We start from the raw sequence: 27,144 nt of genomic DNA on the forward strand, positions 1-27,144 counted from the left end.
GAACGAAAATAGGCTTGGCATCCCTCGTTTATATCGCGTGCTCAATGATAAAATTTTCGCCGGGTCGTTTCGTTAACTCAATAAATTAACTTTTATTTCGTACTTCGTTGGGCAATCCCGTGCGAGCATCATACCGGCCAGTATTGACCTGGGTCTAGCAACGACTAATATCTAGAGCGATCTTCACCGTGATATTTTTCATACTTACTGAGCAACCCTCCACCAAGCGCTACATGACGCAGACATGGCACAGCGCTTAGAGTTCTGCAACTGGATTATGGGTATGTCCGACGAATTATCCGACTTTCATCGTCTACTCTTGGGGTTAGACGAATTTTCATTTTCGAGGGACGGGCCATTTAATCACCAAAACAACCACGTATGAAATAACGTTAACAGCAGAAATTTTAACTAAATGTTGACAGGTCTGATAGGCGATAGTCTTATTGATTTCATAAATTATTCCAAATCACTTTAATGGCCAAAAATACTTAGCCTTACTTCAAAACAAGCTAGCGGAGGAACTGGACGAGATTCTGTTGGCCGATTTCAAACGCCTATGGTTCCAGAACGATTGTGCACTAGCACATCAACATCGAAATATTGTCATTTATCTAAACGCCAGATTTCCAGATAAATGGATTTGAAGAAATGCTCCTGTAAGTTGGCCTCTACGTTTACATGACCGTGAAGTTTTCCTTTGAGGCACCTAAAGGCGCACGCATACCAGACACTTGTGGAAAGTAGGGAAGAATTACAACCAATAATTAAGTAAGCGTGCCGTCTAGTAACTTCAGACATGACCCAAAGAATAATTCGTTACATGAACATGATTTATCATTTATATTTAATAATAATTCTTACGAGCAGAACATTATGCTTATAATTTTCTGATAAAATTCATTCAAGACCTCATATCTTAGTGAAAAATTAGCCTGTTTCGACCAAACCAACGTTACTATAAGGTTTTAGAGTATGTTATACAAGTTTCTTATTGAATCTTTTAAACTGCACATATTGGTTACATTTTTTATCAAACGTGAATAGTTATTCCTGAATATTTAAGATTATTTTAGTAAATGGTTTTTGGTAAAAATTGCCGGATTGCTCAATTTCAAAACATCCTGTACAGCCCTAAAGGCGAAAGTGGATTATTCGCATTATAAAAAATCAAAAGGGGTATTCTTGAAATGTTTTAAAATTATTGATTTTGTATTTCTCGAATTTAAAGTGGTATAGGGATTTTCTGCGACACTATCTTATTGGCACCCAGATCAACAGCCACCTTTGCATATTCTTAATACTTATCTTATAACATAAGATACTAGTAAATAGTGCTTTAAAAAAGCAGTGCTAAAAGTCTGAGATCTAAAAATACAACAGCCTTCATCGGTAACGTATTTATTTTCTTTGTAAATCAAAAGCCCACAAATAGGTCTATAGAAGTAGGATGGAGGTGCAAATGATTGTTGGTGAACCATTAGGAACTATTAACGTTATCTTACCTAATATGTTTTTTCAATAATTTACGATTTGTTTAATTATATTAAAATTGGGCACAGTTATAAGTATAACGATTTCTAAATAAAAAACATAAAAATATTTTATAAAATTTACAATTCCCTACTTTCGTAATGAAATGTGAAAAAATAACCTTTTGATATCATGAGCAAGCAGGCTCAAGCCCCCTTGTCCCACTTTTTCCGGTGACCCTGTCAGTGGTTGATCTGCCGCTAATACACCTTTATCATTACGGAAGTTTAAAACGTAAGCGAAGTTCGTTAATAACTTTTTATTAAGTTTTTTCAACAAATTAATGTCAATATTTTAATGTTTTTATTTTAAACACATGTTTTGATAGCTATATTGCATTTGCTTTGAAAATTCTAGCCCTACAAAACTGGTAAGTGGAAATTTGTGTTATGACACAAATTTCCACTTACCAATTCAACCGTTCTATTTCTCTTAAAAATTGAGAAGATAGATCTGAACCTAATTTTTCTTAAAAGTTGAGAAGATAGATCTGAACCTAATTTTTCTTAAAATTTGATAAGATAGATCTGAACCTATGTTTTCTTAAAAATTGAGAAGATAGATCTGAACCTAATTTTTCTTAAAAGTTGAGAAGATAGATCTGAACCTAATTTTTCTTAAAAGTTGAGAAAATAGATCTATGCCTAATTTTTCTTAAAAGTTGAGAAGATAGATCTAAACCTAATTGTTCTTAAAAGTTGAGAAGATAGATCTAAACTTAATTGTTCTTAAAAGTTGAGAAGATAGATCTAAAATTAATTGTTCTTAACAGTTGAGAAGATAGATCTAAACTTAATTGTTCTTAAAAGTTGAGAAGATAGATCTAAACTTAATTGTTCTTAAAAGTTGAGAAGATAGATCTAAACTTAATTGTTCTTAAAAGTTGAGAAGATAGATCTAAACTTAATTGTTCTTAAAACTTAAGAAGATATATCTAAACCTAATTTTTCTAACAAGTATAGTAGATCTGAAACGAATTTTTCTGACAAGTTTAGTAGATCTGAAACTAATTTTTCTTAAAAGTTGAGAAAATAGATCTTAACCTACAAACCAGTATTCAGAACGTTTTAATTTTCTATGATCTAACAGTGATCAAGGTTTAGGAAATAAAAATTAATAATAATTAATTAGCCCAAGTCCATAAATTATCTCGATTCTAGCGATTTCAAAATCAATGAAGTGAACGATAATACATTAGCTGAACTCTATTTTAAGAAATTATTTTTAAACTGTCATACGCCCGAAAGAGTTTTTTTTTGTATATATATTGTTTTTATACCTAAGGCACCACTTTCGACCACATAAGCAATGTTGCTTGTGCGTGATCAAGTAACAGGTGGCCGGGTTACAATGCGTAGGAGGGTGGTGGAAAGCCCTTCATACCACGCGAGCCAACCGTCAGCTCCCTACACATACTATTTCCGTTAACCTCAGCAAGTTTTATGCTTTATTGTAATTGTGTTAATCTTTGTACAGACGTCTGACGAACATATTTTAAATAAGAAAAAAAGGAAAAGATAAAATTATCTTTTCAAATGTTATTAAACTAATATTGAAAATAATAATAAATTAACTTTGTAATTACACCAAAGACTTTAGAATATATCTAAGGAACTCTGCAAATTTGATATCAATGGAAATTTCGGTTGCAGTAAATATTGATAGTGATTCAAGGTTACTTTTCACTTTTTCTTCAAAGGGTATAAATTTGAGCGGTGGGCAGAAGCAACGGGTCAGTTTGGCCAGAGCTGTTTATTTGGATCGAGACATTTACATTCTGGACGATCCTCTGGGTGCAGTCGACGCTCACACTGGAAAGCACATCTTCAACCAACTGATCGGGCCAAACGGACTGCTTAAACACAAGGTGATCTACCTTGTATCAAATGACACATATTTTTGCTTTGAAGGGCGTCACAATAAATTTCGGTTTCGCCGAAGCCGGTGCTAAGTCGAAAAAGAGGAATGAATTTGTTTTCTTCACTTTTTGGTCAGTATCTGTGTGCTTTGCTAATAAATGCTATTTCAAGCGTCTTAATACTAATATTATATTTCAATTTCAATTTCAAATTCTTATTTCAATTGCAAATTCTTATTTCAATTGCAAATTCTTATTTCAATTTCAAATTCTTATTTCAATTGCCAATTCTTATTTTAATTTAAAATTTGTGTTATTTGTGCAGTTATGTGATAAAAACTAAATGACCGATGTAGGAAATTTTCAAAATTTTTTAAATCCTTTACTCGTACGATAAGGTCTTAGACTATTGTATAATCAACTGTTGTTAAAACTACTTAAATAACCCTTAATCTGCTTAAATTATAAATAAACTTAAGTTTATAAAATCGACATTATCTTTTAGGTCTTTAGAAATTTGAAAAACAATGGTTCTATAAGCCACTTAGCAATCAACAGTTTTGGATTCTACAACTTGATATCTATTAGTAGAACTGGAGAAAAATTTTGCTATCAATAACCTTTATCTAGGCAATACAATGTATTTTCGCTTTGTTTTAGACTAGAATTTTGGTGACGCACGATGTTTCGATTCTTCGGAAGGTCGACATGATGTTCGTCATCAAAGACGGCACGATCTCTGAAAGTGGAACGTATGAAAACCTTTTTCCCAAAGATAATGATTTCAAGGATTTCCTCGCGGAATTTTCCAATGAAGAAAGCATTAATTTGGCCCAGACAGAAAAAGATCTACCCTTCTACACGCCAAAATGGTAAAGTTTAAATTAAATCCATCTTTAATGAAAATGATTAAAATTTAAACACCGTTTAATTGTGTTATCTAGGAGCTTATAGTCTAGCAGTAGTTAGGTTAGACTGAGTTTGGCAATATACTCCCAGAAACTGAAAAATAGTCACATGTCCATAATTGGGGCCTCATTAATTAGGCATTTCCAACAGAACCCCATTATTAAAAATGCCCATGTGAGTAAAAAATATACATCGTAAAAGTGACTAAAAGTTACTATGCCTAATAATAGCAAATACAAGTATACATCATTAATACGCCCAAGCAAATAGTTTAAATTAACCTTCTTTAAATTTATTTTCAAATATAACAGTAATTATTTACATTTATGTAAGTAAAGCAAAAGAAGCTGGCAAGGCAAAATATACCTTTCCTCGGAAGAGTTTGCCCTTGAGCTAATTAACTACTGGACACCGCACTCAACTTTTTCAAGCTATATTCCGAGCGTCCCCCTAAAAACGTAATCCCGGTCCTATCGCGACTGGTAGAATATTGAAACGTCGAATTTATTTGAACAAAATGCTGTTATTTATACAGAAGAGGTTTATTTAAGTTCTATAACTTAGATGAAAAGTTCGAGTACGGAAGTTATAGCGTCGCGGCTGGACGGCAACGGTTGAAGGCGTCGAGATGGGAACGTTCGACGGCGTCAGGAATCGTTGAAGAAGCAGCTAATTAGACCATGGATTAACTAACTAAAGGATGTACCTCAGCCCATAGATCTACACCCTGAGATCGCGTTTGCATTTTGTAACGCTTTCTTTCCTAGCTTCTCCCTATTCTCCCCTCTCGTGACGTATGTTTTTTGGACCATACGGAAGTTGATTTAAGTGACATCTACTGAGAATATTTTGCGGGTGACTCGGTGTCAAGGACGTGGTTTGAATTTTTCCGTTACAGTATATTTTTAATTTAAAATAATAGATTGGTGAAGAACTTAAGACTTAAATATAATAAGTAAGTATATACTTTTTCAGTTATAATGCTTGCTTATTACCGCAATAAACACCAACCTTATTTTCTAGCCCACGAAAATTTTTAAAAAGCACAATGAGGAGAAAATTTGTGTTTATAAAATGTGTAGGAGTGATACACGTAGCCTCATATGAAAGATATAAGTTTTTTCCCTTTCTCTAAACCAAAACGGAATTTTGAGAAATGCAAGAAGTGGATAGAGTTGTTTAGGAGAGACGATTACCGTATGGAAATGGTTGGTGGTGATACGTATCTATGTTCCAAACATTTTGTTGGAGAAAATGGACCTATTTCCTGATCCTATTCACAGTCAAACGGTACATTGTTTCGGTATACAATAAATTTGGGACCTTGTATCGATATTACGCCAAATAATTATACAAGATAATGAACAGTTCATTTAGGTTGATCGTTCAGAACCAAACAATAGCAACGGACAGGTTTTAAATTCTGGTTGTGCATCTTCTGAAGATAAGCAATACACTGTTGCTGAAGGTATCGTGTCTAGTATTTCAAAAGAACCAGCAGCAAGGACTAGTTTAATTGAAAACTTGGAATTAACAACACCTGCCAACATAAGTGAAATTCCGGAAAGTGTGGAAGTAATTGAAATTGTTACTGAGGAAACAACAAACGAGAAGGATCTCTAATGAACAAAATGTTAGGAATATTTAATTGAACACTAATTGAAAGTAATTATACAAAATGACTATTGTTGTCTCATTGGTATAAGCCTACCGAATGTCCGCTAATTCACTGTTAAATGGGCCCATGATTATACAGAAATTACTACTCCTATGGTTACGTAACCACAAAAGAATCAGTGCACTGCCGCTATGTGGAAAATGTGAAACCACAATTATAATATTTTGGTACTTAACTCGGATGACTAACTTAATGAGTCTTAATCGTTCGCAACACTACTAAATAACTTAAGTATACGAAATACTGATCGCCCACTGCACCTAACTAACGCCACCAAGTGGAACGAATCCTTGGCTTGTGCCAGTGGGGAATTAATAGTCACAGTACTTATCTCAATGAGGTGATGGCGACGCTCATTGTCTCCTTTGTCAATTAGCCACAACGGTGATTGACGACGATCTTATGGCATGGCGACAGGCTGGCCTTGGATATTTCTTACGTCGTGATATTCGAGGACTTGAAGTCGTTACGGCACGGAACGCGCTTCAGTCGCGAACTCACATGTTACGACCGAACACAGACCTCTAACACCCAGAAGGACCCGTAACCACAGCTAAGCATTTTTCGTTCACTTAGCGTGTCCGCGAAAAGAACGCCGCACCACCAAGTGGTTATTTTTAGAAAGAAATATGGTAGAAGATGGCGGACTCCTTGAACGAGTCCGCGTACGATATTATGGGAGAAAAACATGTTTTGTAAGTATTAATTTCAACCTTTCAAGATTTTAAATTATTGGTTTAGCTTTAAGCGCTTATGCGATAATATACTAGAAATGAAAACATAAAGATTAATTGGCTGTTTTTTGTGTTAAGTAGTTTCATTGTGGAAAATCCTTTATACGAGAGGGATGGAGTGTTGCTTTTTAACATGGACAGTGGACAAGTTACTAATAGTGAAATTGTCAATGTACTGGTCTACAGTTGGGTTAGTGTTTGAGCCACATAAACTTCGGTGCTTCCCAAACTCTAGTTCCAGTGGGTCCTGGTTTAGTCTGCGAGTTAATACATACTTTGCACCTTTATTGAGCATGAACCTCACAACTGCAGCAATGGATAATGCTGGAATAAAATGTAAATATGATCATCTAACACTTAACCAATAAATATAATTACTATCAGTAACTTTGAGGCCTTCTTCAAAATTTAAATTCATTTCCTATAAAAAATTTAGAAGTGATGCCCTGCTTATCAGTTTAAATATAAATTTTACCTGCTCTAGATTCTTAGTTATTAATGTCTTGTTTCCACTAGAGGAATCCATCGGCTATGTACAAAATTGCCAATTTTAGTACATGATAGTAATAGAAGCTGTATATTATTATTATACTTTTTACCTGCTCTGGACTTTCATTATCAGATAGTGGTACAGAAAAACCGGAAGCAAATTTACTACCTGAAGCCATGTTTCCAAAAGATGAATCCGTCAACTATTAAAAAAACATTTAAAACAATAATTAGTAGGATAAAAATTTCAATTCATAGCGAAATAATCTTATAAAAAGCCTTGTAGGCAAATAAAATTTTAGCATACTGAAATATTTGTTGTTAAATAATCAAATGGTTGATGACTTTCATCTAATAAGGTTAGGGAGCTTATAGTTTCAGATTGTACTGGTTTTAAAATTTCAGAATGTGATATTGGTGGGCAGGCGCGGATCTAGGATCTGATAAAGAGGGGGGCCCATTAGACCCATGATGAAAGTTGGGGGGCCGAAAATTAACATTTTTACCTGGCAACTCAGCACTTGGACGGAACATCCGTTTCCTTACTTCCGCCTATATATTTCAATGGCGGTCACGTGGTTCAAAACGTCACAAACAGGATGTTCAGTCCAGAGGTCTCACTTAAGCTCGTCTGCGGCCCCTCTTTTGTTATGGGTCTATTAAGTTTTTCATTTTATCGCCATCTAAGGTTAGAGCTAACTTGTGTCGCCATCTACAGTTAGAGCTAACATGTATCGCCGTCTACAATTTTAGCTAACATGTATCGCCGTCTACAATTTGAGCTAACATGTATCGTCATCTACAGTTAGTTAACACGTACCTCCATCCTATTTAAATAGACGCTTAAAATGACTTTATACGAGGCATGCAATGTCAGTGCTGGGAGGCGACATGTTAAATCGCCTCGCCAAACCTAAGTCAAAGAATTCAGCTAAATTACCCCAATCATCGTCTGGAGCATTGAATTGGGAAAAATACTGCTAGAATTACAATTACGATTTCGGTTGCCATGGTTACGCGGGACCTGTTCTGATAAGACTGTACGAAATTCATCTTTATAATTAGGTGGTAGCGCCATCTGTATTTTGTAAAATTATGGCTAAAAATAAATAATTTTAATATTAGCTAACTCACCGTAACTTGAGTTAAAAAGGATCGTGTTGACAAAATAAAATTATTTTTAAACAACTTCAAAGGTTTGTTTGATACGATAAATCATACATTTCAATTTCGCATCAGATTCGCGAAAAAATTAAATTGCAATATAGTCGCCACCACTAGAGACAGATGCCGCCACGGTAGAACGATAAAGTTGATTTAGTTTCCTTATGGAACGAAATTGTTCCCGGGCCAGCCAGATTTAGTTTAGTACCTCTATTTATTCCCAACTCAATGGTATGGAGCATTTAAAACAAAGAGTCTGGAGTTCAGACTCCCAAGTTCGACCAGAATCACGATATCGATGACTCATTGTAAATTTAAAAATTATTGCTACTATTCTATCGTAACGAACCGTTTAAAGATGAGGGGTTGAAAGTGATGAACTTTCAAGTTTTAGAAAGACATTGCCTTCCCTTCCGGTCCTCATTTCTTTGAAAAATATACCAGCGATATTTCTATGACTCCAGCAGAATTAAAGGTTTAGTTTAGTCTATCGTTTTAAATCCATTTTCTCTGTTTCAAATTGCATTCTATTATTCCGTTCAATAATAAAGTAATTGAAAGATAAAATTTAAATTTTAGGTTTTATAAACAAAAACTACCCAGGCCAGAAACAAAATTATGCAAAAGAATTAACCTTACCTTACAAACTTGAAAATTAAAACTACTAACAACAAAGACAACATTAGTTTTTACCGCGTGAATCGAATAACGTCGAGCTGCTATAAAACACATGTCTCGATACTTTTCAAAAGCGAGTAAAGTAGGACTCCCTACTCTTTTTTTTTATTTTTGGTTTCACGATTATTGTCTCTATATTTATAAAATTTTGGGCTGGCCGTCTGTACTATCGGCTAAGAAAACTTAAAGGAATATTTGAAGCAAGCAAATAATTAACTTGAGCTAACATAAGAAAACACTAGTTGAGTCTTCGCGCGGTTGCACTGTACTACTGATATAACCTAAAAATAAATATTTTAACTACTCTTTATATAGTACGTCTATGGTCAAAGGGGGGGGATCCCCTTGGATCCGCGCCTGTTGGTAGGTTCTCAAGTGCCACTGTTGGTAATTTGTAGTTTGATTGATCTAAATCCGAGACTGAAGTTTATTTTGAAACATGCATACGAAGTCTTTTAGGAGCAGATACAAATTTTTCATCAGATGTCCTTTTCAAACCAACAGATGATGGTAAACTTGGCCTAGTCTTAGTCGTGATATTTTCAAAGGGCACAACTTTACGTCTCCTATTCCACATAATAACCTATAAAAGTTAACATTTAATGACAGAGGGATATGATCAATTTGATAGCTTCAAGTCAACTTGCTTTACCATCCAGGTTAACTGGATCTGGTTCATCTTCATTCGTTCCACGTCCATCTACGAAATGCTTGGAGCAAACATATTTTGCTGATTTCACGTTTTCAAATTTGGCCATAACAGTTACATCGCTTAACTCTAGTCCACAAACTTAAATCCATCGTTGAGATTGTTGAATATTTTTTTTTAGGGTTGGGAAATTGAAAGAAGGTAACACCTTGCATATAATCTTTTTCCGAGTATTGTGTATTACTTTTACACTCTCCATGCTGACACGTTTTTATGAACACCATAATATAAATACAGTAGGTTACTTCTAGGAGAATGGGCAGTCATAACCTCGATAATTTTAACAAAAAGTCATAATTTACTCACGGCTCATAAAAAAGCTACCGCCGTTATATTTCCATTATCTACCCCATATAATTACAAGGAACGCCACCAGATAGCAGCCGGAAAAAAATATTGAAGCGCGTATTTGAATCGAAAATTTCAATGGAAGCTTAGCATTACCTTACGGGTCCTTCTGGGTGTTAGAGGTCTGTGGACCGAACTAATATATTCCAGTTAGCATATACCGCGTGGAAATGTCACCGCACCATACTGACGACTAGTAAGCCAGGACTTGGCTTCACCGAGCTCCGAGCGATTCCCTTTTATACAATACCCATGGTTTCCTCGCAACCTCCACACCTGACCACGCCGGATATTAGTTCGCGCGCCCAGATTCTACGTCATGGGTTTCTTTTAAATACGGTCCACATTCCATTAGTACCATGACCGAGAGTTGGGAAAGTTTTTGGGATAAATACATAGCTATGACAAGTATATTTACTAGGCTACAACAATAGAACCAACTTTAGAGATCCTTCCAGAAATATTTACAAAAGGGATTATACTGGGTAGGCCCAAACTGATTTCACCAGGCTGGCGCCTTTCAATCTACACTGGAGAAAAACAAGTTGGCCTAGTTCCATAAGCTATTTTTAGAAACACTAAAATATAGTTGAGTGGAATTAAGTATTTCATCACAGTTTCCTAAGGATTACAATTTTTATAGCGCAGGGAAATTTGTAATATGATTTTTTATAAATAAATGAAAAAAAAAGTAAATAAACTTTTCTATTACAAATATCCCTGCGCTATAAAAATAATTATCGTAGTAGCCGTGGTATAAACCAAAACGGTCTTCTATTTCTAATATTTCCAATTCAATTATGATAAAACATTAATGTAACGTTTGTACCTTTAGGTTTTGGATCATTCCAATAATTAAGCACCAGTTTTTGAAACCTTTTTATCACCTCTAGGGTGGTCTGTGACCAAACTTGAAGATTATTTCAAGGTGCGGAAGATATGCGAAGAGACAAACCTCACTCTCTTAGGCTTAAGCATAAACGCAAGTTTTGAAGTAGATTATATAATTAGTGGCAAATGTTTGTCGGACGTTAGTATTTTGCAAAAATTACCCAAAATAATTTGTTATGTCAATGAACTCCATATAGTTATCCAACATTTGTCTGAAACCAAGCGTTGTATTGGCAACACTGAAGAAAATTATGTGATTATTTTTCTGAATCGTAGCGAGCCTTTGGGTTTTAAATTTAAAGGAGGAATTCATAGTAAACGTTGCACTCTTTTCGTGCTAGATAATAGGAAGCAACGGTGTTTCTTTTGCATTAAACAAAGAGGGAGTTTTCGTGTCATAGTTCGTAGGAGAACGAAAAAGCAAAACTCAGAGAAACAGTTGAACAACATGTCAAAAGTAGAATTCTTTAACAACGTAAGGTTATCAAAATACAGTGAATTTAACGCATGAGACGTAAGCTTGTAAAGAAAATTGAAGACGACGGAAAAGATTTAAACGATGATAAACGCGACTTATTCAAATGAAACCGTCAATGAAACTGATGATTTTGGCCGTTAATTCTTGAAAACCCAACTAAACATTTTAAAAGTAAAGCATGCAAAGCGTAGGCGATGGTACCCAACTATAATCCAATGGTGCCTATATATGTATGACAAATCCTGTTCTCTTTACGGCATAGTGGAATAATCTGGTATATTACAATTGAATTCCAGAAGCACATTGCGTCGTCGTGCATCAAGCTTGGGTTCTAAGCCTGGTTTTCACGCTGATATCTTTAGAAAAAGGAAGGACAAAGTTGAGAAAAACAAATGGTCAAATCAATGGGCTACTGAATATTGTAGCCTAGTTCTTGATGAAATAAAAATTGAGGAAGTTTTAGTTTTTCGTCAGATTCAGGAGATTTAATTGGCTATACACAACTGAAAGGTTGGATAATTTTTCTTCCAAGTAGGAAGAAAAATTATCCAACCTTTCAACTGAAAAATATCAGGAAAAAAAAACTTGCGTCTCTTGTACTGCAATTTATGCTTAGAGGTTTATTTTCAGGATTCAAGTATCCTTTCAGTTATTTTGCCACTCGCTCTTTATATTCGGAACAACTTGATTCCTTGATATGGGAAGGTATTCATAGAATCGAAAATTGGTTTTAAGGTTTTGACTGTAGTAGGTGACGGAGCAGCTACGATTTGGTCTTCTACCTTAAAATAGATAAGAATAAACATTATATCGCAATTTCAAGTTCGTTATTGGTTTGATTAGACTTACAAGTACTTCACTGTTTGGGCAACCTTCTACGGCTTTCACAATGCCCATTTTTGTCAATAATTGTTTAAATTTGCCATAAACCTTCTCGTATCTTGTTTGAGTAAATAAAACCTTACATTCTGCATAGAGAAATTTGGAAATACTACTAAAATCGTCCAGATTCTGTATCCAGTCAAATATCCTCTGATAATTTTCCATTTTTAGAAATCCTACGAATTCTAATTTTAGAGAAAGCTTGGCTTATTTCCGAATTATTTGAAATTTAGCGTTGTATTGCTTTTCTGAAAGTTGTGACGGATTAGAGAGAACGCTTATGAAAATTATGACACATATTCCATGCCATCAACAATTACATTCGTTTTTTTTTGCCTTGAACATTTACATCGCTACCATTATTTTTATAATATATAATGCACTTAGTTCAAATATATTTAAATAAAGAAAATAACTGCTTTTAAAAACTGTACATTGAGGAATACTTACAAATTGATAGTTTGTTTAGCCCTTTTCTGCAATGATTTTCCTTTTCGCGTAAGAATAGGCTGGTGCCAGCAGTACTGGCTCCATCTCTGACAAACTTGAGAAAGATGATCCAGTTGATAATACTTCATCTTCTATTAATAGAACAATAAAAAGTTACTTTACACACCCAATAATTTAGATATGAATTTTAAAATAGAGCAAAAGCCTCAAATTCCCTCTATCTCACCTAAGCACTTAAATTCTATAAATAAAACACTAGAAAATTTTATTATCTTACCTGAAAATGATTATATAAATAAATTTTCTTTATGTTCACGTTATTTGGGTGGTGATATTCCTAATAGTCCAAGAGCCCATGACAAAATAAGCATGTGATAAGGTACACGATGGGTCAAAGTATTTTTTAATTAGGTTAGTGATTTGTAACAAAGAACTGTTTGTCTTACGGGTCAAAGTGGGTCCTTTCCGGAAATACGAACCACGTGACGTCACTTCCGGTGACCTTGAAAATTTATATGACCTGATATTGGTATCATTCGATTGGTCTCAACGCGCTCTTACCAAATATCGCAAAATTAACCTTCAAATCTGAACCAAACGGCGTATAAGACTAAAAAAGTAATTTTGTCTTATACATGTAAATTAGGGAGGGGCTCGAAATTAGTTTTTTAGTCTTATACGCCATTTGGTTCAGATTTGAAGGTTAATTTTGCGATATTTAGTAAGAGCACGTTGAGACCAATCGAATGATACCAATATCAGGTCATATCAATTTTCAAGGTTACCGGAAGTGACGTCACGTGGTTCGTATTTCCGGAAAGCCCCCATTTTGACCCGTAAGACAAACAGTTCTTTGTTACAAATCACTAACCTAATTAAAAAATACTTTGACCCATCGTGTACCTTATCACATGCTTATTTTGTCATGGGCTCTTGGACTATAATAATTCAAACGTATGAATCGAAAACATGGAAAATTATTCTGCTTCCATGTGATCAAAATTTCGAAACGCGAATGAAATCTAAAACAACGCGGTGAGTCACGTGGGCCACGTGAAGGATTTGTCGGGGTCCAGAAAACTTATATATTTTCATTAATGATTTTTGTAGGCGCTTTGTGGCGTTCGGAAAACATTTCTTACGTTTTTTTCGCGTTGAGGTACATCCTTTAGTTACTTCTCTTTCCCCCGAGCAGCCGCGTCTCCTCTATTTACAGTGACGGGAGCGAGGACCGAAGTGGACGTATACCGTGAACAATGGTGGAAGCCCGGCTATTTGGACATTAAGACTTTTACCGTAACCCTCAGCACTCGTTCCATCCCAAAAGTCAATAACCACTTGGAAAGTAGTTACCCAGTACATACAAAACACACGATACGAACAAACACACGACACAATACACACGAATTTACGTAATGAAAACAGTATAGCTATGTACGAAAACCACAAAAAAAGAGATACGTGGATTTAACAATAAAAGCGTTTAAGAAAACGTTTTACCAAATATCAAGGGCTGCGAACGTTCTCAGCCCAGAAAGACAGAGATGGTGTTTCTAATAATAATCAGCTTGGCTAATTCCCAAGGCATCACCTTATGCCTAAGTCATCAAGCGAATTTTAAAGCCATTAATTCAGGTGGCTTGGTTACAATGCGTAGGAGGGTGGTTGCAAACCCTTCTTGCCTAGCGAGCCAACAGCTAAACGAGTTTTTGGTAAAACCCCTTTGAGGTTATAGTCCCCTCGGAGAGGTAAAAACAACTCAATTATTTGAGAAGACCGGGCTTAATAGTTAAATCTAGTTCCGCCACAAAGTCATATCTTGCCAGAGTTTTGCGATTAAAAGTAGGTCTTTCCATTTCCAAACATTGGTTTTATTTTTCTTATATCGGGAATCGGTGGTTCAAAACATAATATTGCTCCCTTCGAGATAATACATTTTCGCCACTTAAATAGGGTTTCTACTCACTTGGGAGAACCGATTTCAGTGCTAAAGAATACAATTTTAACCGCCTAAAGTTTTAGAAATTTACTTAACGAAAAAAGAGAATTTATCTTGAGATAAAGAAATATGTATATGCATTTAGAAATTTAAACTAATGGTAATAAGTTTATACAATTCAGTTATTATAAGTAATTTTCTATAGATCGTTTTAAAATATGACGTGGAGATCTACGCGAATTGAAATTTTTTAAATATTTCTTTTTTATATTGGCTTATCAAACTATACTTGGGAAAACTCAATTGAAGAAAGTAACACTATGGGGAGGTTTCACCATTCTATTTGTTAGCCTCTGCTCGTTCTAATTGCTTTGTGCTATGTTATCTATGTAACTCAAAAGACACAGCACTCCTATAAAATCACAAACAGAGCAGTGAACAGAAAGTCGTTTTATTAAAAATATCAAACTGAAAGTCATTACTAAAACTGGTACTAATAAGGATACAAATAAGCTTAAATTAAAGAATTACCATTATATCATTTATTCCTAAGTTGGGCCAGTATCTAAATATAAATTCTTGGAAAGATAAATGAATGCACCTTTAACCTGCCACATAAACTAATTTAAATAACGGTTATGCTTAACAATATTTAGTTACCATACATATTTTCGCACAGGAAACAAAACCATCGAAAGGATGAATTGAAAGCCTTGGTTAAACCACCAACAGTAAGAGATCTCGAATCAATAAATGGAAAAAAAATTATTGTGAAAGAGAAGAACATCTACAAATCTGTAAGCCAATTTCAGATTATTAATGTGCATTTAAGATTTATAAAGTTTTTACATAAAAATTGAAGCATGTCTTCTTAATAAAAATGTTTCTGGTTTATAAAGGACCCCGCACGGTTAAAAATTGAAAATGGGTTTCGGTGAATTTTAGCCAAACTTTGGTAATTGATAGAACTCGTTGTGCGGAACAACGTTTCAATGAGGTGAAACTTCCGGAAATCTACCGTTTCCGCTTTACAAGACCCCAAAGTCGTGATTTCCGGAAACGTCTTAGGCCCTAACTCCTTACCGTTTAAGAAAATATGAGAAACTAAAGGATCTACTATAGCAGTTTTTAACGCTGAATCAAGAAAAAAATAAGTCATTATATCATAATAGGTGGCGCTTTTATGATAACTTCAGCAATATAGTCAAATGATTCACGTTTATTCACGAAAAGCAGATGGATCATCAAAGCAAAAAGTGACAGTTTACATAGCATATTTAAATAATTCCGTGGTACCATAGTTATAATAATAATATAGTTAATTTTTTTTATTAAATACGAATTTCTTGAAATAACTTAGGCTCTTTTAGAAAACCACTATTATTAAACTAAGACTCAATATGCTACAGCAGAAAAATAAGACCTTTAGAGCAGAGATAAATATTGTTAAGTGCAAGCAAGCTCGAGTAGAAGTATAAGATTTAAATTAAAGATATAAAAAATTAGTATTTCTCAAAAAATATTGATAAATCTTTTTTTAACTTTAGATTATATAATGGTCTTATTTGCAGGTATGTATTAAATTGATCTTGCTCCGTAATATATTCAAGATGAAATTAAATAATAGGCTAATGAAGTTATCGAGTGTAACAAACTAGTTATCCAAGAGATAACCAATTTGGTTTTACTTAATCTTTATTGTAAATATATATACTGGCAAAAGTTATAGTATTTCCCCGTAGAGAAATAGGAAATCCAATGTTATCACTACAGCGCCACCTACTGAAAATTAAAAAGCATTTAGGTTTCCTTTTCAGATTCAGCAATAAGAAATGTCCGAAAAATAATTTTTATTCGATTTGTCAAAACTGGTAGCGAGATAGTTATAAGTATTTCCGATAATTCCTCATTCGACGCCCTCTGGAGAGTGAACGGTAGATTTTTCGATGATTTTTCCCATAGAAACATTGTTTGACTACTTAAGATATGTACTAGAGTCAATGTTGAAAATATTTCACCGAAGAAAAAATGGTTGGTAATGTTAAGGTGTTGACGAAATTCTGGTGTTATGGATACAACGCCACCTATTGAGAATTCCAAATCTGTAATATTTTTTCCTGATTCAGCGTTAGAAGATCCTTTAGTTTCTCATATTTTCTTCAATGGTAAGGAGTTAGGGCCTAAGACGTTTCCGGAATTCACGACTTTGGGGTCTTGTGGAGCGGAAACGGTAGATTTCCGGAAGTTTCACCTCATTGAAACGTTGTTCCGCGCAACGAGTTCTATCATTTACCAAAGTGTGGCTAAAATTCACCGAAACCCATTTTCAATGTTAACCGTGCGGGGTCCTTTCCACGTTATACTTGAAAAAAAAAACATGACCTAAAACGGTTAGACATAATTGCTGAAAATGATCTCTTGTTTTAATGTGAAATTGATTATTAGCTACATATCACATTTACGAAAATAATATTTTAATATTATGGTCAGTCCGTTAAGTTTATAAGATTTTGCAGTTCTTATGGAAGATTCAAATGCAAAGCCGACGGAATTTAAAAATTTAAACTTTAAATTGAAATATTTAAAATTACCCTAATTCTAATAACTCCAACTGTTCGTTTTTGCTTTTTACAAAGTGAGATATTGTTATCAGAATCACTCAAAAAGAAGTAGAGTTAGTTTCATTTTCGCCGTAGTTTTTCAAAATCCCCGGGGTAAGCTTCAAAATCTTAACAAACCCTTATTTATTAATATTTTAACCTACACATTTGTTAATCGTAGTTATACTAGCAAAGAAACAATAACATAATTCAAATTGAATCCTCAGACCCACGGTGGCACGATAAGTTTAATACCATAAAGAATGACCCAGTGTTATTATATTACCCAATTTAATTTTAAGTGGTGTTTTCAGGTTTTTCTTTCAGTTTTTCTGATGTGTGCTAAAATACTTGGATTCAGTTGGTGTTTAACAATTGTAACCAGTTTCGTTCTCTGTCAAGCAGTTTTTGTTCTTACAAATTATTGGTTGTTACTTTGGAGTGATGAGTCAGTTAACCCTTACAGTAATGCAACCAATGTCCAGTCGCAGTCCGAAACGAATAAGAGAGTAATTTGGTTCGCTGGCTTCACCGTTCTGCATATAGTGCTGATGTTACTCGCGTTTGGACTTATAGTTGTAGGAATATTGAAGGCTTCTATCAAAACTCATTCCAATATGTTAGTGAATGTGCTGCGATCTCCTTTGTTATTTTTCGACACGACACCCGTTGGACGGATTATTAATCGATTCTCAAAAGACATGCAAGAAGTAGATGAACTTATTGTTTATAACCTTATTGTATCCCTGTTCACCACAACGAAATTGGTTACTTTAGCAATTGCGATAATTTTTGAAGTACCGCTATTTCTTTTGGCTATCACAGTTACATCGATTCCCTTTTTCATAATTTTGGTAAGTGTTCGATTATTTTTCAATCAATAAAAATGCTTTGATTTTAAGAACACCTGCTCATTTTTTCGAACTTTTTGAACACGAATAATAACCCAAATCTAAAGTCTTTTGATTTGAAAGAATGAAATTGAAATTTCGTTTGCTTTTTCAATTTGTACCAAACTTGAAAAAGGATCTGATAAATTGATATTGCATATAATTAATTTTTGGTAAGCTTATCATTTCAATTAAAAAGTTCAAATTAAAAAAACTTTTACTTTGATATAGTTACGGTTAAAGACAAAAATTAACAAATAATTATATAGAACGAAATACTGATATTCCGATATTTAAAAGCTGTCAATATAATGAAAAAAAAATACATTAGGTAGACAAAGATGTGTTATTCTAGAAAGGACTGTTGATGTTAACGTCACAATATTTTGAAGAAATAAAAGAAATGCAATCAATTTAATAACAACAACAACTAATCCTTGGAGTTTTTTATTTAGATTCGGCCTTGCTAGTTCGTAGTTGTATCAGTTTTGTTTTTAAATTTTGCAAAAAAAGGTAGAAAAGGTTAATTAGTCTTCTTTATTCCATTCGAAACCTTTAAAATTCGCTATTGCAAAACTATCACCAATGTGAGATATTTTTCTTAGTTCGTTAAATTTTTATGGCAAATCTAAGTATTCGATAAATAACATCTTAAATCATTTAAAGAGCGCGTTTCTTCATTTCAGTTTTAAAAATGGTTTCATAGTATTAAGAATTAGCTCTAAATTCAGAAATATTTTCTGGGCTATATGGAATCTTTGAGTCTAATATTAATGATTTGTTACAGAGATTTTATTTGCGATCTAATCGTCAACTAAAAAGTCTGGCCGCGACTTCAACTTCTCCTTTGTTCACGCATTTCTCCGACTCTCTGAGTGGATCCACCCTCATTCGGTCCTTAGGAGCGACGGATATTTTTACGCAAACAGCGTTCGCACTTATTGACAAGAGTGAATCTGTTAACTACCATTTGCAACACGCGTTGCGGTAAGTTTTAAAAGTAATAATGCTCCAAATTAAACTGGTCTCTAGCTGAAATTAAAAAGCGAAATATGTAAAACCAAGATTTTAAGAAATCTTTAAAACAAGTAAAACTTTGATACGTCAACAGAAAAAAAATTATTCCACAAAAACAGATTAAAAAATACTAAATTTCTCAGTTTTACGCTATTCATGGTGTTCGAATTTTGCTTAAAGGGATATTTTACGTTAGAAAACTTGAAACGGAATTTCAAAAAATTCCAGAATTATCAAAATTTATATTTTTGTAAAAAATATTATTTGTTAATATACAAAATCTGTAACCCGTTGGCCATTGTCATGAATGCATTTCTTTTTAACAGGTGGCTGTCGGTGAGAATGCTTGTACTCGGAATAGTAATTCAATTCGTCGCTACACTCTGCGCAGTGTTTTCCAAAGGTTCAATTTCTCCAGGTTCCTTTGGATATATTTTGTACACTACTACTGTGGTAAAAAACTGAATTATAAAACATTAACACGGTATTCATTGGCCAATTTGAACCATTTAATTAAATCTTAAAACAATTGCAAAAGTCCACCAATTTAAGATAAAAGCTTCATTTCGTTATCAAGTATATCTTCTCGAAAATCACACTATATTGAGATAAGATACTTCTGCCATAATAGAGCCTCTTATTCCACCGAAATATGATCAGCTAAAAGTTATTAACACAAAAGTGTTTCACTCTTGTCTTACGTGTTCGCAAAAATAGCGTCCCCTTTTGCGGATAAATTCAACTTTGAAATTCGGGAAATCTCTCTTTTGTCAAATTCGTATCCTCAATATTAATGAAACCTATTTTGATGATAAATCTTAATTTCAACTTATTTTGAAATTCAATGTTTTATAGCTGTTTATTTAAAAAGAAATTAAAATTTCACCGGTATATTGTAGAATTTAGAAGAAAGTCAATTATTTAATTTAATTCACGTTTTTGGTAAGAATTACGTCAAATGTTTTAAATCATAAGAGTTATGACGTCATGGGGTCCTGTGGCTAGGACTATTTCCCACGAAGCCTGAAGAAAGGCCAAATATTCATGAGAAGCGAAACCTAATAGATGAATACACACAAATTTGGCTCGCAGTTGGTCTCCAACATGGCGAATTAAGAATTCTAAGCTATCACCACTATTAGAAATAGTGTATAGTTTACCGTTTACGGGGTCCATTTTGTGGGCCATTTTTCATCATGGATAATGAAACCTTCAATCTTGATAAATTTTTAACCCTGCTTACATTTTTAATGATCAACGAACACTTTTCTATTTAAGGACTGTTGTTTTCATCTCGTCAGAACAAAATTTTGCAAAAATAAATTAAAATAATTACTGTCAGAATAATATTGTAGAAACGTTTATCTTAAAATATCACATTTAATATTAATTATTTTAACTAACCTTAAATTGTCCGGATAATAGTAAATGTGTTTTGTCAATACTAAGTGTATATTGTTTTCTCTTAGATAGTGTTTTCTATTCCTCATGTGCTCAGTAGTGTACCTATATTGGATAATTCATTTGTTTCACTTGAAAGAATATTTGAATATTCCCAATTAAAACCAGAAGTAAAACCAAATTTTATCACTTTATTTATTATTTGGTGGAAATGATCTAGGATAACCTGCGTTTGGTTGCCTTACATAATCCTCTCATGAACAGGCACTTTTGTACTAAGGCCATGAACAATGATAGTAAAGCGCCCGTTGATACACAGTTTAACCAGGTTCTGCTAGATCTTCCACGTGTTTCTAGCGAATTGGGTCCGTACGCGCAGTTCCCATTTGCGCGGTTTCCATTGGCGCTTTTCCTATTTGCGCAATGGCCATTTGCAAGGCTGTGAATTTGCGCAGTTTCTCAATAGCGCAGTTTAGCATTTGCACCAATTTTATCATTTCCGCAGTTTTATCATTTGAGCCGTTCTACGTTTCCGCAGTTTTCTCATTTGCGCAGCTCACCGTTTGCGCATATTAATATTAGCACAGTTTTTCCCCATTAACGCTGGTTTCCATTGGCGCGGCTTCTCATAACGTGTATATTGTATATTAAGCCATGACGTTAATATTGCGTATTAAGCTTTTTTTCCTTGAAAAAGGGTTGTTTGTGGGTTTCTCTTAAATAACCTTGTTTCGCATCCACCTGAACTGCTAGCGCTGTAAATACCAATGATTTTAATGTTTTCCTCATTTGAAATATCGTTCGTCGAATTACTATATTGAGAATATATTTCCAGTCAATCAGCGAATCGTAGCTTCTCGGCCGTTCGACTAAGAGGAAAAAATGGTATCTGCTTAGCTAAGGCCTGCGGCATCCATCTCACCTTACCTAGTCTAAGCTTGCGGCGGCCACCTTAACTAACATAAACTAACCTAACCGAACCATAGCTCAACCGGAACTTTACCCTATACTACGCTTGAAATGTGAGATAATCCTAAACGAAAAGTGTAACCCCCCCCCTGGGATCCAAAGACTATACATTGGCGTCTGACGCCAACGCTCACTCGCTTCGTTTGAGCGCTGGGGGCGCATGGTGCCACCAAAACCTCATTCTTGCTATCACACTGGGTCGTCTATAACGCGACCTAGTGGAAAGTACCTAGCCAAAACGAACCAAGTATTATCCACCTTAATATTAACCTAACCAAACCTATCATATCGTAGCCAAGTGAAAAGTCTGGACCTGTAAAGGGAGTATATTATGAATTGAAAAATCGTCTGCTTTCTAACGTCACTACCGCCAATTATTCCTAGTTTATGTTAAACCTGGTGGCAGAAATTCGTGGTTCCCCCATTAAGCTAAAAGTAACTACTCCCTTTAAAGCACGACCATATATTCTCCCAATGCCTCCCATATAACTTGACGTTGGAAAAGTCGATAAACATATGACCTATACCGGGTTTGCCAATCACTTTTAATCAAATTAAAAAAAAGTTAACGTAAAAGTTGAAGTAACATTAATCATTTATGAACCAAAATATTCTTGTCCCCTGAGAAATACGAAATTCCATTTAAGTAAGCGTTCATTTTTATCACAGGTCCCTCTTAGATTGCTAAATTTTCCACCTAAATGTAAGCTTAACCTCTCCCAAATACAGCGTATTTAGATCTTATGCAACTCTTACTAGCTGCATTTATTCCTTCGAACCGAGAAACTTATTCACAGCTTAACAAATACTTATCTTTCTTCTTAGTCGAAACGCCGAAGGTTCGATTTGCTGTTCGACTGAACATACATACCCTTGAGAATAGTTAAACGAACCATGTTTAACCGTTGAAAAACATGAAAATGATTGGTATTTACAGCACGACCTAACTTAAAACATACACTAGCAGTTCAGCTGGATGCCATACAAAGATCTGACAAAAAACGACACGAAATGACTTTTTACAAAGAAGAAAGGCTTATATATAATATTTAAGTCATGAGGAGCCGCGCATATGAGAAAACCGAGCCAATGGAAAACTGTAGACATGGGAAACGCGGAAGTGAAACTGACGCAAATGTAAAACCGTGCATTTGCATATGCGCTAACGGGAACTGTGCAATTGAACCAAGCCGCGCAAATGAGAAAACCATGCCAACGGAAAACCGTGCAAATGGAAAATATCTACGCAAGTGGAAAACTGCGCTTATAAAAAATGTAAAAATGAAAAACGCGCCAATAGAAAATGCTATTGCATGTGCTAATGGGAACTGCGCAAATGAGAACTGCTCAATTGGACCACTACATTTGTAGCTATGAAAAATAAAAAAATGTATGAAGTAGAAATTGATATAGTTTCTCGTGTGCAGGCAGAGTGGGATAGGCCGGAATCTCTCTTAGAGGAATCTTGGCCGCAAAACGGGAAAAACGTTTTTTGGAATTACTCTACTCGCTATAGAAAGGAGCTGGATTTGGTTTTAAAGAATGTATCGTTCGTTATCAATCCAAGGGAAAAGGTTATTAACTATTTATTATTTCATTGATATTATGCTTAATTGTTAACAGAGTTCCTTCGCATACTTGGGTGAAAACCTTTCACTTCTTGACTGTCTTAAACTTGGCCAAATAGTTTTTTTTGGAAAGGTTTATTGCGTAGCAAGAATGTATTTATTTATACTCAGGGAGAATGAATATGTCTCGACAATCCACGGACACGTTGAGGCCCTAACGCCATCACGCTGAGGAGGGGGGGGGGGAATAAAAAAGAAGGCGGTCTTATTTTTTGCGTAACTTTCACCAGATTTTTAACCGATCACGTCGGCAAACGATATTTTTAAGGAACCAATGAGATTGCAGTATTAGTTGAATTGTTTCAAGCGAAGGAGCATGCCGGGGGCCTGAACGGGTAGATTTGGAGAAACGCTAAAAATAATCCAGATATATTCATTCTCCCTGAGTATAAATAAATACATTCTTGATAGAAGTTATAATTCAAAAACCATTCGTTAAAGTATTGAATCCATAAATACTTTTCAGTGCACTAAACAAAGTTCGGAAAAGGAGTGCAGTTTTCAGAAAGCCTGTTTATGCATATATTTAGATTTACAACAAGATTTATTAAAACCGTTATTATATTTCAAAGAATAAAAGGTTATCATCGTTAGTTTGATAACAATCATTAAAAATATTTCGTACTATATTTTATATGGCATTAATCTTATTTATCGGCGTGATTATACAGGGTGTCAACTAAAAAACGATCCAGGGCGAATATCTCAGAAACCGTTTTCTCTAGCAATTTAAATTTTTTTATATTACGTAGCACGTGCAGGGGGCCAAAGAAGAATGATAACCTCGATGACCTTGAACCATGTCTTCAAGGTCATCCAAAAACTATCCCGAGAACCGTAAGTGTTAGAAAGTTGGTTCCAATTAGAAAAGTGTTCCCCGTCACGTTTTATTCCTACATAGCATGAACATTATAATTTAAAGTTATTAATACATAAACTGTGACGAAGAAACACTTTCTAATTGGAATTTTTGCTCTAAACGTAATGGTTCTCGAGATAATTTTAGTATGACCTTGAAGACAATGGTTCAAGGTCATACAATTTTCCAAATATTAAAATATCCTACCATGATGCGATTGTCTAGCAAATTTCGATAATGTAGCACGACTTGTTTTGGAGTTATTAGCGCTGACTTGCAATTTTCCCTTTTACGACCTTTGTGATTTTGGTACCAATTTTCTCGACTTAATATTGGTCGAATCCGATCATGTTCACGCTATGTAGGCATAAAACGTGACGGGGAACAGTTTTCTAGTTGAAACCAACTTTCTAACACTTACGGTTCTCGAGATAGTTTTTGGATGACCTTGAAGACATGGTTCAAGGTCATCGAGGTTATCATTCTTCTTTGGCCCCCTGCACGAGCTACGTAACATAAAAATTTCAAATTCCTAGAGAAAACGGTTTCTGAGATATTCGCCCTGGATCGTTTTTTAGTGGACACCCTGTATAACCTCTTTTCAAAAGTAGGCTATTGGAATAATTTTGAACGAAGAACTTAAAAAGGATTATCTTAACTATTTTTTCTCCTTAAGTATCCTTAGTTGATAGCGTCATATATTAAATAAGTTTATAATTTTAGTTAAGTAACACACATTGTTATGTTAGGTTGGAGTAGTTGGAAGAACTGGCGCTGGCAAATCTTCCCTGGCTTTAGCCTTGTTCCGCATGATTGAGCCCGTGAGTGGAGAGATTCTCATCGACGGCAGGAATGTCCAGGAGCTGGGCCTTCACGACCTTCGCTCCCGGATCGGCATCATCCCTCAGGACCCGGTTCTCTTCTACGGCACTCTGCGTTTGAACTTGGACCCCTTCGAGAAACATAGCGACGGAGAAGTTTGGAAAGCTTTGGAACAATCCCACTTGAAACACTTTGTCAAGACTTTCGACAAAGGATTGCTCCACGATATTGAGGAAGGCGGAAACAATTTGAGGTTTGTAAAAAGATAAAAAATGCTCATCAGATTCTGGTGTTTTACATTAGAATTTGGTCTCTATGATTTCTCAGGGATCTTAAAAAAATTAACATTAGCTATTTATTTTCGATACAATTGAAGACGAAAATTTTCCGAATTTAATAGAATTAACCTTTATTTCTAAAACACCGAATATTATATAAGTATTTCTTTTTTTATGGCACATAAATACTTTTTGAGAATTCGGATCTGTGAGCCATAACCTCAATTTGAGGATATGACATTGAAAAGGGATTTGTTTTAACTGCTTTTAATTTATTTTAAATGTTTTGTTTCCAATATTTTGCATTTACTTTTCGAGAAAAAATATTTTACAAAGCCACTTTCTAAAAATTATTTTTCGAAACTAGATATAATTTTATATGGTTATTGAACTTTAACATTTCTAAGAAACGATATACATTGAGATTGAATTCATATATGTAAAGTAAGTAAAAATTCAAAAATCAAATAATTCCAGCAGGTTTTTTCTGAGTTAAGAGTTAAAAAGTATATTTTATTTATTTTAAGTCCATAAAACGCTTTGTATTTTATAGGAAGAATTTATTTGGGGAAAAATATTTTGGGTTACGCAAATAATTTCGATTGGTTCAAACTTAAATTTGACTTAAATATATTAAATAGTAAATGAAGTTAAAATTAACTACATATAAGAAAGGTGTATCAAGTTTATGTAAGAAATCTTCCAAATGCTAATTTTCAAAAACCCTGCAGGCTGAGCGGAATAATTTGAATCATATTTCATATTTAAAGTTATTTCCTTTTTCCACGCTTTCATATCAGCTTGCTTTTTGGCTGTTTTTTCCACAACGCCATCTAGGGTCGTTTAACAATTGACCCTTTGGATGATTGTTTATATTGTATTTAGTGTTGGTCAGCGTCAATTGGTTTGCTTGGCCAGGGCTCTGCTGAGGAAAGTGAAAATCTTAGTTCTGGACGAAGCTACAGCTTCTGTGGATTTGGAAACTGACGAACTCATTCAAACCACCATCAGGAGGGAAATCGCTTCCTGCACCATCTTGACAATTGCTCACCGTATTAACACCATTATGGATTACGACAGGTAAAATGGTTCATCTCCAAAAGGTTGAAATTTGGAGCAAGGCTGTATTAGTTTATCCAAGATTTTACAAACAGATGAAGTCTTACGTGAAAGTATGTAAGAAGCGTTAAGTGCTATATAAGTTCTCAATAGACTACCTTTTCCGACGATGGAACCATTAAGCTGCACGTGGTTTTGACAATGTCTTATACTTCCACTTGTGTCTAGGTTTCCGATGATCATAATAGAAATTTACAATTTACAATTTACACACGGATTAAAAACGTTAAATGATTTAAAACGTTAAACGGATATTATTATTTTAAGATTTTAGAATAAGGTTCCGAGTAGGGTGTTTTACAAACATTTAAGTTAATGTTATTACAAACCTCAAAGACCTAAAAAGTTTTTAATTCAATCCTGTTTAAATCTTTTTTGATTATAAAATAAAAATGTGTTGAGAAAAAAGTAGAAACCGAAAACATTTAATAGAATAAATACATTTTTAAATAAAATTTAAAAATTGAAGAGGTTTAAAATTTTTTCGTTTTTTATCTGGAAATGTCATCCACCTGCAAAACCACAGTTAAATATAGTCGTTTTTTTATTTCTGTTTAGAGTTCTCGTGTTCGACCAAGGGTCTGTTGCTGAATTTGACAAACCGGAAATTCTTATCCAAGATTCGTCTTCGCTTTTTCACGAACTAGCCAGAGAAGCTGAGCTCATTAGCCATCAGATTACCGAAGAGAAATTTTTGTAGAACGTGTAGTTAAATTTTAAATAAAATGAATTTATATAATTGTAGAGCCAAAACATGAGACTCCATTTTATTTTAACGAATAGGTGAAATAAACTTAAAATCATTTAAACTTCGACACGGT

At 34.3% G+C, this 27,144-nt stretch overlaps 2 protein-coding genes across 2 annotated transcripts in view; both read left to right on the forward strand.

The window, feature by feature from the left end:
* The window catches only part of LOC149928548 (ATP-binding cassette sub-family C member 3-like), a 35,294-nt gene extending 31,976 nt beyond the window's left edge, over positions 1-3,318 (forward strand). The window contains exon 12 of the mRNA XM_090157913.1: positions 3,233-3,318. The gene's annotated coding sequence lies outside the window, so the exon portion shown is untranslated. The remainder of the gene's footprint in view (positions 1-3,232) is intronic.
* Positions 245-27,144, forward strand: LOC149928550 (multidrug resistance-associated protein 1-like). Its single transcript, XM_090157914.1, has 12 exons — positions 245-379; positions 3,233-3,400; positions 4,052-4,263; positions 15,420-15,537; positions 17,655-18,194; positions 19,018-19,217; positions 19,574-19,700; positions 20,717-20,818; positions 23,045-23,191; positions 24,854-25,179; positions 26,090-26,284; positions 26,882-27,144. The coding sequence occupies exons 1-12, from the start codon at positions 245-247 to the stop codon at positions 27,021-27,023; spliced, it is 2,412 nt and encodes an 803-aa protein (XP_090014040.1). The 3' UTR covers positions 27,024-27,144.

Source organism: Leiobunum rupestre, chromosome 9, assembly GCF_980474605.1.
Source record: "Leiobunum rupestre chromosome 9, qqLeiRupe1.1.hap1, whole genome shotgun sequence".
In the NCBI taxonomy this organism is placed as follows: domain Eukaryota; kingdom Metazoa; phylum Arthropoda; class Arachnida; order Opiliones; family Sclerosomatidae; genus Leiobunum; species Leiobunum rupestre.